The 17587-nt window shown below is 56.0% G+C and overlaps 2 protein-coding genes across 3 annotated transcripts; both read right to left on the minus strand.

Annotated features, from left to right (window-relative positions):
• Nucleotides 1-217: 217 nt before the first annotated feature.
• On the minus strand, nucleotides 218-4774 carry CD74 (CD74 molecule). Its single transcript, XM_037397459.1, has 9 exons — nucleotides 4643-4774; nucleotides 3090-3265; nucleotides 2897-2979; nucleotides 2743-2796; nucleotides 2416-2514; nucleotides 2073-2163; nucleotides 1486-1674; nucleotides 1061-1150; nucleotides 218-858 (listed from the first exon to the last, which is right to left on the minus strand). The coding sequence occupies exons 1-8, from the start codon at nucleotides 4711-4713 to the stop codon at nucleotides 1065-1067; spliced, it is 849 nt and encodes a 282-aa protein (XP_037253356.1). The 5' UTR covers nucleotides 4714-4774; the 3' UTR covers nucleotides 218-858; nucleotides 1061-1064.
• A 5442-nt stretch (nucleotides 4775-10216) lies between these two features.
• On the minus strand, nucleotides 10217-13809 carry RPS14 (ribosomal protein S14). 2 transcript variants are annotated; one of them, XM_037397150.1, is made up of 5 exons: nucleotides 13695-13809; nucleotides 12171-12321; nucleotides 11684-11845; nucleotides 11116-11192; nucleotides 10217-10329 (listed from the first exon to the last, which is right to left on the minus strand). In XM_037397150.1, the coding sequence occupies exons 2-5, from the start codon at nucleotides 12317-12319 to the stop codon at nucleotides 10262-10264; spliced, it is 456 nt and encodes a 151-aa protein (XP_037253047.1). In that variant the 5' UTR covers nucleotides 12320-12321; nucleotides 13695-13809; the 3' UTR covers nucleotides 10217-10261. The 2 variants fall into 2 exon arrangements, with proteins under 2 accessions (XP_037253047.1, XP_037253048.1); XM_037397151.1 differs by having other exon boundaries at nucleotides 13691-13742.
• Between the last annotated feature and the right edge of the window lie 3778 nt (nucleotides 13810-17587).

Below are 17587 nucleotides of genomic sequence, written 5' to 3' on the forward strand. Positions count from 1 at the left end.
GATACACTTAAAGGTGACTTCAGCCTCCCGTGCTGTGCTGGGAGATTGAACAAGTGGTAGATGAGGAATATGTATGATCCTGGGTCAGGGCACAGATGTCCTAGTGTCTTTGCCGATTTTTTTATTCCCTTTTTTCTTAAAATTCATTTCATTTACACCAAGGACAGCTGCATGCTAGTGGCAGGGCAGCGCTTGCAAATAGAGTTGTTTACAAGGCTTTCTTATTCAAAAGTTTATTTGAAATTAGCTTGTGAGACATTTCTAAAGAAACTATCAGATATATCCAGAAAAACTAGAAGTCCTTTTGACTCCAGGGTCAGCTTCTCTGCACACTTACCCACTGCTTCAGCTGTCCTCCAGCCTGAAGGCAGAAGGTGAACATGTTGCCTACAAAACTCAGCACAACAACCATCTACTCTAGTAATAACAGGGCTTCGGGCTACAGGGGTCAGTTAAGAAGCTGGTGGAGGTTGTTTTGCTGCTTTTAATGTTTATTCAGTGTAAGAAAGCATTAGTGTGCGTGCCACTGTCTGGGTGCTGCGGGATGCTGATGCGCAAAAGGGAACAGGATTTATGGGTCTGACATCATTGAAATAATTTTCCAGCCTGCTTTACCTACTCTCTGGGGGAACACTTTGTCTCCAGCACTGCTCCTGGTGGCAGCTAAGCCCCATCTGGTGCCTTACAGCAGGGGGGCACAGTCGATACCTCTAGGGACAGGGGTGTGCAGGGGTGCCCGCTGCTAATCTAATTGCCTTGGAAAAGCAATGTAAGAGCAGAAATGAAATAGAGAAAAAGAAATTTGAGCTGGGATGCTGAAGACAGGACAGGCAACAGCTGGCATCCTCTTCTATTAGGCTGTTTTAGGGGAAAGAGGAGGGAGTCATTAAGATGGGTCCAGGACTTCCCAAAGCCCAGACTGTTCTGCTGTGCCTCCATCACAACCTCCACCTCCCCTGCAGTGCTTTGGTGCTGCCTTGGCCTCCCCCAGCCCCCCCACCTCCTCTGCCCCAGCCCTAAGGTTTCCCCTTCCCAGTCCCATAACTCTGCTTGGACTCACCTTCCTACACAGCCAGCTTGACTGCCTCCGCGCCGGAGAAGGTCATCTCCGGTTCCACAGTGGTAGCAGGGGTAGTGACTGCAGCATCATCTGCAGAGGGAGGGCAGGACATGGGTGCTGAACCCCTGGGCCTACCCCATCACGACCCCCGCTTCCAGGGCAGTGGGGCAGAGCCTGCACCCACCCAGTGAGCTGCGGGGGGGGGGCGGCCATAGAAAAGTTTGACTGCATGCCTCTGCTCTAGCTGCAGCTGCCCGAGGAGGGCTGGGGTTTTTAGGGTCCCCTCCAGCCTTAACGTGCCGGCATCAAAGAGGGCTGAGGGATGCTCTACAGCTTGGGCACCCTCCTGGCAGCTCTCTTCCCTAAGCACAGGCAAAATGGGGGGCAGCACCCATGCGTGCTGCTCATTCTCCCTGGTGACCTACCAGGGCAGTCCAGCTTTTCCCGAGTAGCGGTGCCCTCGATCCTGGTGCCATTTTTGTAGGAGCACCAGCAGTAGCCTGTGGAGGCATTGCACTGCTTGGGCAGGTAGTCGCCGTTCTCATCGCACTGCGGCTGGAAGTGACCCGGTTGGACACCCCCAGAACTGGCCTCCGCCTGGCACTTAGTTTGCACTAGGGCAGTAAAAACAAAGGGGAGACACTGTGAGCCCCCCAGGCCCTTCTGCCCGGCAGCCTCTGAGGGGTCTTCTCATCCAGAAGCAGTTAAAAGGCAAATAAGCCCCACCCCAGTGGCCTTTCTAAAGCTTTTGAGCTAGCCAGGGACGGGACAGGGACAGTGGTGCTCCAGCTTTTCAGACATTTGCTCATGCCAAATGCCCTGCAGGCAGTGGCTCTGTGATGTCCTGAAGGCCACCAACGATTCCACATGGAATGAAGAAGGAGGTCCATGATCGGGGGACGGAGGGTTTGGCTTTGGGAAGCCCCATGCTGGCACCTCCTTGGGGGGGGGGTGATTGCTCCCAAACATCCAGTCCCAACCCTCCCCAGGTCGGCAGCCCCCACCGCGATACCTTTCTTTGCTGCGGTTGTCTTACGCCCCTTGGGCTTGGTGTTCTTGGCCATTTCAAACAGCAGCCACTTGTGCATCCAGGATTCAAAGGACTGCAACAGGAGGAACCAGAATGTTTAACCAGCAGGTGTGTGTGTGTGCGCGCACGTGCACCACGTGGGAGCCATGCTGCAAGCTCCGGCTTGGGCCAAAGAAGGTTGTGAGCACCACCACCTTCCTTGAGGCAGGAGCAACCCAAGCCTGGTTCAAGCAGGACTTTGTTTTTCCAGGTGGCGATGCCCCACTGCTTCCCTGAAGTGGGGTGTTCCTGGAAGGGGAAGAGTAGGACAGCAGCAAGCACTGACCTTCCAGTCTGCATCAGTCATGGTGGTCTTCAGGGTCTTCAGGTTGTCCGCCATCATGCTGTACTTCAGCTCCGGGAACTTCTTCCTGGGGTCTGCTTGCTGCAGTGACCACCACAGTGAGACAAGGCCAAGAAAAATGAGTTGAGGGGAGGGTGAAGCTCTGCTTGTATCGGCCAGATGGACTTTGCAGGAGGCCACGAGCTCCTACAGCTCGGAGCACTCAAGAGACCCCAGACCCAGCCGAGAGACAACAAGCTGGAAGCAGAGGGTCCCACGGCCTCCCGCAGCACAGGGGGCAGGGATTGTTGGGGGAGCAGGGGACCTTACCAGCAGCAGGTGCTTCACTTGATCCTCAGTTTTGTTGCTGGCAGGAGCCGTGGCCTCAAGAGAGAAGGGAAAGGGGCAGCATGAGCGCAAGGGCTGGCAGCGAGCCCCAAGGGCAGGCAGCAGCTAGTGCCGAGCAGCGGTGGGCATCTCTTACCACGTCAGCAGTGGGATCGAGAGACGGGCCCCTCAGCGGCATGCTCATTATGGCTATCTTCGCACCCTTGGCTGGCTTGGCGCCTGCCGAGGAAGGAGTGGTGTGAGGAGCACTGGGGTGGGGGCGTCTGGGTAGGACCCATCCCCCCTCCCCAGCCAAACCCTCCCGTGCCGGTGCCCGTGGTGCTACTGACTGGCAGGCAGCTTCCTCTGCAGTGCCTCCAGCTGCAGGGTCTGGGAGGTCTTGGTCAGCTTGCTGATCTGCCCGTTCTGCTGGTAGACGAAGTAGACGGTGACAGCCTGGCCGGCGATCAGCAGTGCCACCAGGATGGAGAGCGTGGAGAGGGCGGCTTTGCTGCCCAACGCAGACCTGCGTGCAGCACACGGAGAGGGAACTCAGCCGCTGCAGGAGATGACCACGTACCCTGGATCACTGTGCCCACGAAACCCCTGGGCGGGGGCTGCACCAAAGGCAAATTCCCCTGTCGCGGGCATGCAGAAGTGAAATCTCAGCGTGAAGGTCACTCCGCATTGGGGAACCGAAACCCCCTGCAGGGGCAAGAGCGGGGGAGGCGGGGGAGGGGTACCCGAGGAGCATGTGGGCGCACGGGGGCTGCGGGCAGGGGGGCTGCCAGGGGATTTTGGGGCACGGCCTCACTCTGGGTGTTTTGCAGGATGATGAAGCCACCTGAAGCCTTGGTGGTCCTGGAGGGCAGAGGACATATCCCATGGGATGCCCAACTACACTTAATTTTTAAAGTTTTGTGCAAAAAGCAAGGGTGTGGGGCACCGTGAGTGCAGAGGCAGGCCGGGCAGGTGGCTGGCGCAGTGCTGCCATCACACTGGGATGCCGAGGCAGGGCAAAGCCCAGCGCCATGCAGCCACCTGCCATGCTGCCACAGCCTCCCCAGGCCAGATCCTGCCCCACCGGGGCGAGCGGGGCACTGGAGGGGTGCAGCGGTGCCCCAGGGAGCCGCCAGCTGCCTCTGCTGCCCGATGAGGTGCCTGCACCCATGGGTGCTGCCCTGCTGCCGGTGCTGCTGCATTTATGTCAAGAGCTGGACCTGCTGTCCAGATGTCTGCCTGGCGACTGATGATGCCAGAGCTCCTGGCCTTCTGATTGGCTGGAAATATTTGGGGACTCCCCCAAGGGAGTTGGGAGATGAGGGCTGGTTGGGACATGGGGGGTGGCCTTACAAAGCTGGCTGGCGTCTGGGACAACGTTGTGTCCCTGCCTGCCCCATAGCCACATCATCAGCCCGCCTGCCCCATGGCCCCACCTTGAGCCTGCCTGCCCCATAGCCATGCTGTTGCCCCATCCACCCCATAGCCATGACCTGAACCTGTTGCTGTGCCCTCATCTGCCCCACAGCCACACTGCAAACCTATCCACCCATGCCATGCCACACCTCCATCTGCCCCAGAGATAGTGCCCCCCCCTCAACCCCAGAGCCACCCCATGCACCCACCCACCCCAGAGCCATCCCGTGCCCCTGCCTGCCCCACAGCCACGCTCCAGCCCCTTCCACCCTATAGCCACATCATGCCCCCCTTAGCTCCACAGTGCCCCATAGCCATAACATGACCCCCACCTTCTGCCCCATAGTCACTCTGTACCTCCTTGGCCCAACTGTATCCCTTTCTACCCCATGGCCACGCAACGGCCGTGCTGTTCCCCCTCTGCCCCACATCCCCGCTTTGGCCTCCTCATCCCCCCTTGACCCCACACCCCCATGCCCCCCATCACCTCTGAGTGTCCCTGGCACGGAACACGCTGCTGCCGTGGTCGGAGATGAGGTCCCGCTGCTCCTCGGCCATGGCTCTGCTGTCGGCACCCTGATGAGCAATGTGTGCCCCGAGTGCTGTCGCTGGAAATACCCCCCCAGGCCCCCACCCTACCCTGCCACCCCCGGGGCGGGGGGGGGGAGCAGCAGAAAAAAGCCCCATTGGCTGCCGACACCTCCGTCACCTGTTGCCAGGCAGACATCTGCTTACCAGGTCTCTGGTCCAGAAATGGTGCTGGATGTGGCTGCGAGCACCATGGCCAACTCGTGGGGCATCGCTTCCCACCCCACCGCCACAGGCTGGTCACAATGCCCAGCCTGGTGACACCCAGTGCCATGGGCCTGGGGGCTTTGGTAGGCCTGGGGGGATATGGGGTACAGGATGTGAAAAGGGGGATGTGGAGGTGGGAGGCAGCACGTGAGGAAGGGGGTGGGATGCAGAGGTGGGATGTCACAGGGAGGGCTCCCCACACCAAAGGCTGAGCAGGACCCTCTGTGGGCGCATGCTGTCAGGGTGTACCTCTCCTCACTCACCTCCGCCACCAAGGAAAAGCTGCACTTTGGTCCAAACCCCTCCTTGAGGGTCATTTTGGACCCCCCTGAGTGGGGGTGATCTGCCAGCACCTCTTGGGCTGCGGAAGTAACGATTAAAGGACCAAGTGTTTAAAGCCCCCCTCCCTCCTGCGGGACCCCCCTCGCCCTGTCTACAGCAACTCCAGGGGGCTGAACCCCCAAACCCAAGAACGCAGAAGCAGCCCCCCAATGTGGACAACCCCCAAAGCACCAGTGGGAGTGGGGCAGCGTGGGTCCCCAGGCCACCCCACAGCCCTGCTAGCACTATGTAGGTGAGAGCAGCCATCCACCCCCATAATGCTGATTTTCAGTTATTTTATACAAGGACCCGGGGCAGCCGGGGGCTAACACGCCCCCGACGCCAGCGCTGAGCCTTGGCCTTGCTAGGCACGCTGCACCCCCCATCTCTAGCGTCAGGACCCAGCACAACCATGGCCAGCATCACCCAAAAGTGAAACGCCGAGTGTGAAATTAAAAGCAATCTGCCCTGGCATCACCGGTGACCGCAGCCCAAGGGCCGGAGAGCGGTATGGCTGTGAGGGGCGAGCAGGGGCAGGGTTCTCCATTGACTCCATCCCTTGGGTTCTCCATTGACTCCATCCCTTCTCCCCAGCCAGCCCTGGCACCATCCCGGCCGGCAGGGGTGGCACAGCCAGCCTCCGGGGAGAGCAGGCTTAAGGAAGAATCTAAAAGCTTTTCCAGAGAGCAGGGCAGGGCCTCCTGGCTGATGCTGTTTCTGGAGGAGAAGCAGGCGCTGGTGGGACAATGCTCCGGCCTCCCAGGTGGGGAGTCACAGCCCCTCCTCAGGGCTCAGAGCCTGGTCACCCCAGGCTCAGGTGATCCAGCTGGGAAAGCCCCAGGGCACCCAGGGGTGCACAGATCCCCCTACCCAGGTGCCTCAGGCCACCTGCATCCCCAGCTCCTGCCTTCCTCCCCAGAGGCTATTTTGAAGACAAGTAACTGCTGCTTTTTAGGTGATGCTGCATTTAGAAACCATCCGAGGTGTTAAAACACATAAAACCCTTCCATAATGTTTTCATCTCTCCCCTCACTCTCAGGCCACGGTGGGCACCAGGAGTTTTGGGGGGATGCAGGTTTTTTCTCACAGCCCCATCCCTCAATCAGCACCTCTGGGGCTGCGAGACCACCACCCCACCCCCAGCCCTGGGGCCACGGTCCAGGCATGTTCCGTGACCAGCCTCGGTGCTGAGGGCAAGTAAGGAAAGTCTGAACGGGAACTCAGTGAGCAAAACACCCAGCGATTTATGGAGCTGGACCCAACTCCGCAAACCGCAAACACAGGCGATAAACAGGGGGGTGGGAAAGAGCCCCAGCCCCACCACGGGCAGGCTGAGCCCCCAGCCCAGAGGGGGCCTGTCAGCACCAAATCAGCCCTCGCTCCACACAGACTTTTCCATTAACTTCTTCAGTACCTTCCCCACCACAAGCACTATGCACACACACAGCCTCCAAGCTGTTTTAAGTCTGTACGTTGATTTTCCTGGGAAGATGCAGACCATTTTCCGGAGCAGCTTTCAGCCTGCTTATCCCCCTCTCTTTCCTCCACAGCCTGAGGCTGACACCCAGGCACAGCACGGGCTCATCAGCACCCTGTCACCCCCAAGGCTTCCTATTTGTGCACGTTTCGTGCCACCCATGAAAAACTTGACAAGCACCATTACAGGAGGCTGGGGAACCAGCCGTCTTCTGGTTGGAAAAGGAGTCATCTGGAGCAAGGAGAAGTTTCAGGACTCAGCCCAAACCTGCCTGTTCCACGGGGACCCTGACCCAAGCTGGCAGAGTGATTATTTCAGGCAGGGAGACGGAAATAACCCCACGGGCATTCACGTGAAGCCATTCATTACCAGCCCAACCTCCGTCTCGCAGCTCACAGCCCGCAGACCCTGCACAGACTGACATTTGGTGAACAAACCCACATCTCTCACTGCCTGTAGGACAACACCCCGGGCAGCGCAGGATCAGCCCCGGACAAACTCGAGGGGAACGGCTGAGCTGCAGGGCTCACCAGCGAACGCAGACCTGCCTCTGGGGTCTTCGTGGGCTGGGGATGCGCTGCAACCAGCGGGCAGCCCCGCGCCCTCGGCAGGACAAGCATCGCTGCTGGGGAGACACGGGGTAGGCAGCCACACGTGTCCCCCACCCACACAACGGGGGAGGCAACAGCCAGCCGCAGGGGCTTTGCAGGTGACGCAGTTCCTCGCTGCGTCACGCAAGACGAGGCAGCTAGGTAGGGCAGGAACGGCAAGAGCCATGAAACCCATCGACACTGCTCAGCCAGGAGAGTTTTTCTGTCCAGCCAGCCCCAGGACGCATGCTGAGCAGCCCGCTCTGCGCAGGGATGCGTGTGGCTCTCCGGTTTCTCTTCCTCATTCACCATTTCTCCCTTGGGGAGTTTCACATCGACGCAGGAAGTTGTTTCAAAGACGTCAGGTCGGCTAAGAAATAAAAGCCATTTTTGCTATTAATTGTGCAGCGAGCCCAGGGAACACCCTGCCCACGGCACAGCATGGTGAGGGCAAGTGGTAGGAACTGGGCTTACAGCAGCTCAGCCCCGACAGCCCTGCGCACCCAGCAGAGCTCCTGCTTCCGAAGATTGAGGGCTAATAAAGCAAATCCACCTTCCTGTCCTGGGCAAAGCTCCCGCCACCTGTGCAAACCCCAGCAAACCTCCCTGGGGGAGGATACGCCAAGTAGGGCGGTGGAACTGCGTTCCTCCTACCTCAGGTTAGACAGAAAGGCCCCAGCTGGTGCTTCAGCAACCTCCTCTCCAGAGCCAAACAAGGCCAATGCCACTGCCAGGCTCACCAGCCAGGTCCAAGCTGCCCAGAGGTCGGCCTGACCCTGCTGCAGATGAAGAGCCACTTCCCTTCTCACGCCCTTAAAGCGGTACCGAGCAGGCACCTTCCCATTTCCACGTCTGTCCTTAAAAACAGCAGGGCTAAACGAGCCTGCACCAGGGTGGCTGCGCCCTGCCTTGGTGGGCCACAGAAGGGAGATGGAACTGAGCAGAAAACATCTCAAACTGCACCTAAAGGTACGAGTGGGGCCTGTGAAAATCATACCGCTGCGAAGATCCTGTGTTGGATTTTATATTCCTGTACAGCTTTGCCCAAACATACCCTGTGCAGTAGCCACATTAATGTCACACGGGACAAAGTAACACATACCAGAACAGCAACAGGTTTCACTGTATATATGAAAAAACCACCCGACCAGGGCTGTTAGCATCACACCACACCTTCGCCTCCCTCTCCCCTGGGTTCCTCCGCCCAGTCGCCTCCTCAGTTCAGCTCCACGTTGGCTGAGCCACTGCTGGTTTCATGTTTTCAGCACCTTCTCCAGAGTTCAAAGAACACTTTGAAGTACAGGAAAAGAATGGCTTGAACTCCAAATAGCACACTCTCTTAAGACAGTAAGGGAAGTCTATTCTAAAGTTTTCCATGTCCACATATAAAATTACAAATAAAACACTTCAGCTGTGCCAAGGGAAATGCTGGTTTAGGAATATCAATCAGTCCAGGCAAAGATTTTTTCCACAGAAAGGGGAAGTTGCGTATTAAGCAACAGTTTGCAGAAACCCCAGCAGTAGTTAGCTTGCTTGCAAGCCCGGCTTTCTTCTACACAGCAAAGGCACCTCCAAAAAAATCATGACTCACTTCGAAACCACAAGCATCCAAGTAGTTTTCACTGTGAAGACCGAGACACACCATGGCTTCAGACCAGACACCCGTGTTTCTTCTGCCATGAAACTCATCCCATTTTACTGTGAAAGAGCTAGGGCTCAACAACTGAAAACCAATCTTGACAGGAGCAACATTCCCTGGATCTATTCCAGGCTGAGTAACTGTACCAGAACAGAGACTGCTTTGAGAGGGGCGCGCCTCCAACACTACCATCAGCCAAAGCATCCTTTCCCGTGTGGGGAGGGAGGCTCAGGAGCAGGCAGGCGAAGGAAACCCCTGTGAAGCGTTTTAAGATGCAAAAGGGTGGGAAAGCGCCCACACGACGGTGGTGAGGTTCTCAAAGTTTGGGGTCTGGAGGCAGACTTTGCTCAGGAGCCCAGGACATCAGACCACCAGCTTCCAGCCTCATTTTATAGGTCACACATCACGCATAGGACTATTCACATCTGCCATGTAACTGTGCTAAGAATCCTAAGGTTTTTCAACCACAACCATCACTTAAACCTCACCACTATTCCCCAACATTTCACCAGCTCCAGATGAGCTCACTCGCTCGGGGCCAAGAGTTCCACTGAACTGAGGCAGCAAAGTGAGGCAAGTTGTATCGGCCTCTACAACAAACTCCTACCCACCGCACCCCGCGCTGCAGCGGGATCACAGGGTAGCACAGGGCAGACCCCCATCAAAACAGCCACCACATTGCGCGAAGGCCGACAGCACCACAGCACAGGAGGCATTCTGACCGTTCCATCTCTCTCAAGGAGGCTGTAGAAGCCAGTTATTTTAACCAGGAGCGTACAGAGTCCGCCAATCTTAAACTATGCTCAAGTATGCCCATCATACGTTCTCTTGGTCTAAAATCTTGCTACAGCAGAGGAAGCGACAGGAACAGCAGTGATTCTGAAGCCTGGAGAACTAGGAAGAGAACACTGGCAAAGGTGGAAAAGGGCATTTATTCCAGGTGATGGCAGCACATTCCATGGAGGTCAAATGCTGCAGGAAGCGCAGTGTGCCTAAGTGAGGAGTCATTTTTCTTAAATGCCTCTGGAAGTATAAATACATAAACAGAGCAGCCGAGGGAGCTGTAATTCTAGTGCTTTTAGAAGCTTTTCCCATGTATATTCGAGAGCACCTTTGCTGCAGCAGTAACAACCCCAAGCCAACCAGAAGACCAGCTTCAGAGCACAAGCTGTTCATGGATGGAATTAAATTGAAGCCACTCAACTTCTAAGTACACCTCAGTAAGAAAACACAGTTGAGCAGAGGTTTAAAAGAGAGCTTTAATAATGAAAGGTGCAGCACTGTTTACAGACGACGTCCCCGGCGACCACCCTTCCTGCGAGTGCTGTCAGAGGGGATGGGGGTGACATCCTCTGTGGGGAGAAGAAAATCCAAAACAGAGTTACCTTCCACAGGTACCCCAAGAAACCAGCCAGACACAGCCACCCAGGCCCAAGTCACACCAACATCCCATGGCTGCACCTCAGCAGGCAACCACCACAGGAGCCAGGCACAGGAGGAACAAACGCTCCACAGGAGTGAAGCCTGTGAATTTACGCAGAGCTTTTGATGTTTAGGAAGCAGAAGTCCCCGTCTCCCATCCACTTACACATGCAGCCACAGCATTTCCAAAGAAACAGATGGTGCCCGATGTAATTTCCAGAGAAGCCATCACCACCACTTCTTGTGACTCCCCTACAAAGTTTGGGACTTGCCCTCAAACAGCTGGAGGAACTCCATTACTACTGTGTTACAGTCTTAAATCGAGACCAACATGCTCCAAGCGACTGAACAGCTCTGGCACAAACGCTGTTACATCAGAGGAGCACCAGCATCCTGCTGCGCAGCTGGGGTTTATCACACAGACAGAAACCTGGTTTCTGAAGTCTGCTCACACCACCTCCTGGTGAACCGCCAATATAAGAATGTTTAAATTAACCCGTACCTTCAGTGCTGTCAGACAGAGGCTAAGAAGAAGATCCCAAAGCTAAATCATTGTACCGAGTGGTATACATGCCTACAAAGCTCCTTTTACTACATAATCCCTCAAAACAGTTTTGGTTTGGTGCCTTTTTTTTTTTTTTTTTTTAAAGTTGCAAGGCTCTGCACTGATACACCATGACTTATGTGTCTAGCTATCCACTTTCTCCATCACTCACCAATGCGGCCGATCTTCATTCCAGAGCGAGCCAGAGCTCTCAGGGCTGACTGGGCACCAGGTCCAGGAGTTTTGGTCCTGGAGGAGAGTGTCAAAACAAACAACCCCTTAAATGATTCAGAAGCTGAACACAGTTCACAAACAACTGACATTTAGAAAACCAGTTTTCCCATTCCAAAACATCCAGATTCCAGAACTCAACCTCCTCTTGTCCCCAGACCCAAACCATTCACCATCAGCCACCAGACAGGCACTTCACTCTCATTCCCAGGTAACACACGAGTTTGACAGCACCTCCCCACCCACTACCAGGTAAGTATGAGCACACCCTAGCTCGAGTCAACTGAAGATGCCCGTTCAGGACAAGTTCCACGTGCTCAGTGAGGGATGACATCAGCCAGCCACCACACAAAGTGACAGACAGGCTCCGGGTGAATTTTAAAAGTCAAGTTCACAGGATACACCTACCTTACCAACTAAGGCAGTGCAAAGGGATGTGGTACAACCTGGAAAAGTTCTAAGACTGGATACAACCCCTGGGAATGCTGAGCCCAGCCCCTCCAACGTACCGATTTCCACCAGTAGCACGCAGCTTGATGTGCAGGGCAGTGATGCCCAGTTCCTTGCACCGCTGGGCAACATCTTGGGCTGCCAGCATAGCTGCATAGGGAGAAGACTCATCTCTGTCCGCCTTCACCTTCATGCCACCAGTCACACGGCAGATGGTTTCCCTACAAAAGAGGAAGGTGACGTTCAGAAAGAAAAAAGCCCTTCCCTCCCTCCTCCCCACAAACCAGCTTCTGGATACAGACAGAACCCGGTACTTTGAATGTTACTGGATTAATAAGCTGCCATCCAGTACCTCAAACACAATATTCATCACAGAGGAGCACACAGCGCCACAGGGCTGCATTCACACATGCACACATGCCATGTCATCTTACAGCTCAGCAGAAGCTCAAGGACTTTGGTGGAACCTCTAGCCAAACCTAATTTTTGCTTTCAAAACCAAAGGAGCCAGGTACTACAGCAAGGTGATCACTGTTCACTACTCACTTGCCAGAGAGATCAGTCACATGGACAAAAGTGTCATTGAAGGAAGCAAAGATATGACAGACGCCAAACACATTTTCTCCTTCAGCAACCTGAGGTCCCAAGCTGATGACCTGCTCCTCCTTCTTCTCCTTGCCCTTACGAGGTGCCATTTCTGAACAACAAAAGAGAAGTATGAGTGATGGTGGATTTCTCAGCATTCTTTTACAGGATTTTATGAAATTCCCTGCTACTGCAACCCTTTACCAAGCAAGATAAATGAGTTACCATTGCCAAAACATAGGTAGCAATTCTGGGGTACAGATAGAGTTCTTCTAACACCCAAGATTCCCAGCTTTGTTGTACGCTGGCAGACAGGTCACAACTGTTTAGCAGGGTCTGTTCTGCAGCACTTCGCAGCAGGAGCTGCCTAAGCTGTGCTTCATGGCAGCTGATGTCCCCAGGCACCACCACAGCACGGCAAGAGGGAGCCCCTTTCCTTGATAACCAACAACGCCGAGACATCCCCCTTGCTCAATTTTATGTATGACTTTACAGAAAGAACACACCTAACCAAACAATTATTGAAGACCCAGGTACTCTCACGAAGCTCTGACTCTGCAGACCTTTCAAGTACTTGCTTGAATCCTTCCACGTTACTGGTGTCCTAACCACATCCTTGGGACAAGCCCAGGTAACTCCTCTCCCTCTGAAGCCTACACCCAGCTATGGAAGACAGCAGACGGCACTTGGCAGTGCTCGGTTAAGCGGCTGGGGATCCCGTGCATCTGCTCCTGAGCACAGGAAGACGGTTCCCTATTGCCCTCTCCTGCCAAATACCAGCTACAGCTGGCGCCTCGCACAAGAGAGAAGCCCACTAACTTCATTAAGCAAATCAGCCCAAGCATGACCTACTTTCATCCACAAACACGGTCGTCCCGACGCCACAGAACACAGCACTGCGCACCAACCCCTCGGGCCAGGCTACAGGCCCCGCTGGCAGAGCCACTTCCCCCGCCCGGCACAGCCCGCCGAAGGTCCACGGCCGCCGCCGTCCCCAGCCGGGGTCCGTAAAGCCCGGCCACACCGAGCCGGCAGGCAGGGCAAGCTCGGAGCCGTGGGAGCTGTAACGGCGATGCTGGCCGCGGCACCGAACCCGCCGCTCACCTGAAGCCGCGCTGGGCGCAGCCCCGGCCGCTGAGGGCCCGGCGGGCGGAGGTTCGCGCTGCCACCGGGCCCGGGGGTGGGTCGGCCCGCAGCCGCCTCCCGCAGCCTCGGCCGAGCGCAGAGCCACGGACCCGGCCTCCCCGCTCCTCCAGCCCGCCACCCCCAGCCGGGAGCGCCGGCCCTGCCCCGAGCGCCCAGCTACGCCAGCCCCCGGCTCGCCCGCGGCCTAGCGCCCCGCTCCGCCAGGCGCGCCTCGCCCGCACCGGGCACGCCGCCCCGCGGAGCCCCGGGCCCGGGGAGACGGGCGGCGGGCGGGGAGGCCGCGGCGAGGCGCGGGCGAGCAGATGGCGGCGGATACGCCGCAGCCCCGCGCTCACCTACCGTCTGCTCCGGCGGCCGCCGCTGGAAAGGAAGCGGCAGGTCGGGGGGCGGAGGTCACCGCCGCTCACCCGGAAGCGATGGCCGGGGGAGGCGAGGGGAGGCGGGGGGAGCGGCGTTCCCGGGTTCGCAGGGGCAGGGCTATGCCCCGCTCCCGCCCCCACCCCCGCCGCGAAGCCGGGAACGGCGCTCCCGAGGGCAAGCCGGGCCTCCCCCCCTAAGATGGCACGGCCGCCCTCCCGGGTCCCTTCCCAAGATGGCGGCGCCTTCCTCACGGGGGTCCCTCCCCAAGATGGAGGCGGCAGCTGGCCGAGGGTCCCTCCCCAGGATGGCGGAAGCGTAATCCTGAAGCGGTTTAAAAAACAACTGGAGAAAAACCGGTGTAACGCCAGCACTCTGCCCGCTCGCGATACACTTCCCGGGCCTGATCCTGCCCTGCTTCCAGATGCCTCCCCCCCAGTGCTGGGCCGCGTCCGGCGCTTCGCGCTCTGGGGAAGCAGAGAGCTCGGAGCGGGGCTGGGGGTGAGCGACAGCCCGGGAGCCCACCCGTGGGTGCCTACATGGGGAGGCTGACGGGCCGCCAGATCTGCACCCAGGAACTGCGCTCTGAGCTCTGTGTCCGGCTGGAGGAGACGCAGATGGACGAGGGAGGGAGGGAGGCTCCTGGTAACGGCCCCGCTAGGGAGTTGTACAGTCCAAAGGCCTGAAAACACACCTGCAGGGAGCTGCTCAACTGACAGCCTCTGCTGCCGGCTCGCGGGAAACTCCTGACCCCCTTCTTGCAGCCACCAGCCCCGCAGCTCTGGGGTGCTGTGTGTTTTTGGGGGAGGATCCACGTGCCTAGCAAGGCTGATATCTTTCACGGTACTTTTTCCTTTCTCTGGCTGAGCATCCCTGGTCCCTCCAGGATGCAAACCTCTCAGCTGCCACCTGGGAGAAGCGGTTGGGTTGGCAAGGCCCCCTGCTCGCCTGCACCCCCCTGTACTGGCCTTCTCTCCCAGGAAAGCTCTCTGCGCTCACGGGTGTCGCCATAAAGCCTGTCTTGACCTCACGGGCAACCCTCACCTGCTCCTCTCTTCATTCGTGGTTTGCCACTGTGTCAGGAACCTTCCTGTTTAAACATTGAAGGAGAGGCTTTTAAAATATACATTGGCGGGACTGCTGTAATTCCAGCCGGGGGCTCCAGTGACGCTGGCTGGCCTTGGCCTGATTTGAAGGAAAGGGGAAGGAAGGAGTTACCAGCAGGCAAGTGCTGCAAGGTCGGCCTGCATTAGGCCACGTGTGCCATGGTGGCTGTGGGTGACCCATCTGAGAAGGAGCTGTGGGAAGGGTGAAGGGTGCGCAGGCAGCCTGAGCCGGGCAGGGTGGATTCCTCCCCGAGAAGCTACATGTGCAGGGCAGGCTGCAATGATCCTCTGCGAGGCTTGCGCCAGCCTACAGATGTTCCCCTGGGACAGATGCAAGCCAGAGGCAAGGAAACAGGCAAGCCTCCACTTATGGGGTAACAGGCTAAAATCACCAGTTAAGCTTCCAAAAAAAATAATAAATCAACCCAGCAGTTCAAAACCCAGTGCTGCCCTCAGTCCTGAAGCAGCTGGGAGGCAAGCTGCTCCCAGTCCCTCCAGGCTCTGTGCTGGATGAGGCTTTCTCCACTCCCCACAAATTTTTTCCTTTTTGCTTCGCTTTGCACCAGTACTTGCATGTCTACAAGGGAACTGCCTGCCCTGCGGAATGTTCCTGGGGCTCGAGTGCCAGCTGTGGCCGGGCTGCCCCAGCAGCCGAGTACAGAGCTGAGGACCTTCCCAGGCTGGGATGAGTGAGAAGGGAGGCACTCACAGGGGCTGCAAGGGCTGCGTCCTCCAGCCAGGCCAGGAAGGATGCTCAGGCCACGGTGGGGTCAGTGCCAGAGATGATATGTATTTGCTTTGAGAAATCCCCCAGATTTAGTTCCTTAATGGGTAATTAAGATTCCAGCTGCTCCTTAGTAATAGCCTCTCCAGCCCATGGGAAACCCACAGACACAGTGACGCTGCAAGCAGATTTCGTAACTCAGCCAGTGACTAAACAAAAAGGGAGCCTGAGAGCGAAGGCAAATGGAAACACTGATCTCGACCTCTTCTCCTGCCGGGGCTTTGGCCTTGGTGTAAACTGGTCCTGGCTGAGAGAGGTCAGTGGCTAGTGACTGGCCTGACCTGCGAAGGCCCTGGCTCCAGGCTTCCTGCGAGGAGGAATGTTTGGCGCGCAAATACCACTTTCGTGTCTGCATCTTGTTCCCATGATCCATCAGACCAGTGGCCTTACTGGTGGCCTTGAAACAGAAACTGGAGCTGGAAGAGGCCAAAACTCTCCCTGCAGGCTGAGCCCTTGCTGTCTGCGTGGTACAGAGCGGGGTCTGCGGTCAGGGTTCTCAGTTCCAGGTCCCTCAGAATGGGATCTTTCCTCTAGTAGCCCTGGAAAAGAGAAATTCAGGACCCTGAATGCAGCCATTCACAGGTAAAAAAAAAAAAAAAAAAAGGAGAAAAAAAGAAGAAAAAAAGCAGCTTTTCCTATTGCTTTTAAGGCTGGTTTTAGTTTCAGAAAGGCAGTTTGTGCATGCACACATGTAAAATGATGTGTCAGAAACAGGCGTAAGAAGATTATAAAAGAAATCTCCAACACTGAAGTTAAAGCACTTAAGGAATTGGCAGAGACTTCAAGAGCCGGTTTCTGGTCCTAATGAAGTCAGTGGAAGTGCTGCCATGGACTTCAAGGGGACCATAATTTGGCTGTAACTCAGCAGGGAGCTGAAAGTGTTGATTAATAAATTGGAGACAACGCGGAGGAAAGCCACTGAACTTCTATCCGACAGATGCACTGAAGAAGAGCCTGTAAGTTAAAGCATGCAGGAAAGGAACTGGTTTCCTTTGTGTTTGCAAACAGAAGATAGCGGGAAAAAAAGCAAAAAAAAAGCTACCTGATACTCATGTAAAATAGTAGAGCTGGCATTAATAAATACCAATGCCTTTCTGAGCAGCCTTCTGTTTCAAATGAGTAGGTCATTCTTTAAAAAAAACCAAAAAACTATTAGCAAATGCCAGACCAAGAATTCAACAAATTCCTTTTTCTCCGAAGTAATTATTAAGTGGAAAACTTTACCGCTGGAGATTGTGGATTCTGCAGATTGTCCTCAGAGTTTAGTGCGTGCCTTTGATTACTCATTGCTGGCTTTTTGCTCAGTGATTTGTGCATGAGTCTCCTCTGCTAAAACTCTGACGGAGGTTAGCATGGCCTCAGAAAGTGTTCCCGGTGGAGATATATTTTCAGGCTGAGTTTGCAAATCATTTAAGGCTGAAAAAAAATCTCTTTAATACCCTTCACAGCAGTTTGCAGTTGAAAAACTTCCTGTTTGTCCCTTTTTGTTTTCTGAGCTTTCAAGTAACTTTGGCGTAGGCAAGATACTCAGAAATCTTCAGAGAAAAGGCTTGTGAGGGAAGCAAATGTTTAAGGATAAAAAGTCTTAACTTCAATGAGTGCTTCAGTGTGTTAGAAAATTTGCAGCCATAATTGTCTGTAATTCTTTGTGCTCCTTCCCTACGATTTCCTTTCTTCTTTTCTTTTTATCTGCCCGTTGCATTTGATTGAAATTGCTTCCTCGACTCCCGTTGAGTGGGAAGCTCTCCCAGAGCACGCCACTAAACCCAAACCCAAACCCAGCAGACCTGCTGCCACATCTCATCCCTGCGGGCTGGACGTGAAATCTGGCAGGGTCTCCTCCGAGCATCCCTTCTCATGCAGGTGGTGAGCCGGAGCCAGGCAGCTCTTGCTGGCAGCTGACGTGGGCTCCCCTCCCTGGACCCGAGCGTGTCTCCGCACGCCGGCAGAGCCCCTGGCAGCCTCCGCAGGGAGGGCAGGGGCAG

This window comes from Falco rusticolus, chromosome 8 (assembly GCF_015220075.1).
Source record: "Falco rusticolus isolate bFalRus1 chromosome 8, bFalRus1.pri, whole genome shotgun sequence".
NCBI lineage: Eukaryota > Metazoa > Chordata > Aves > Falconiformes > Falconidae > Falco > Falco rusticolus.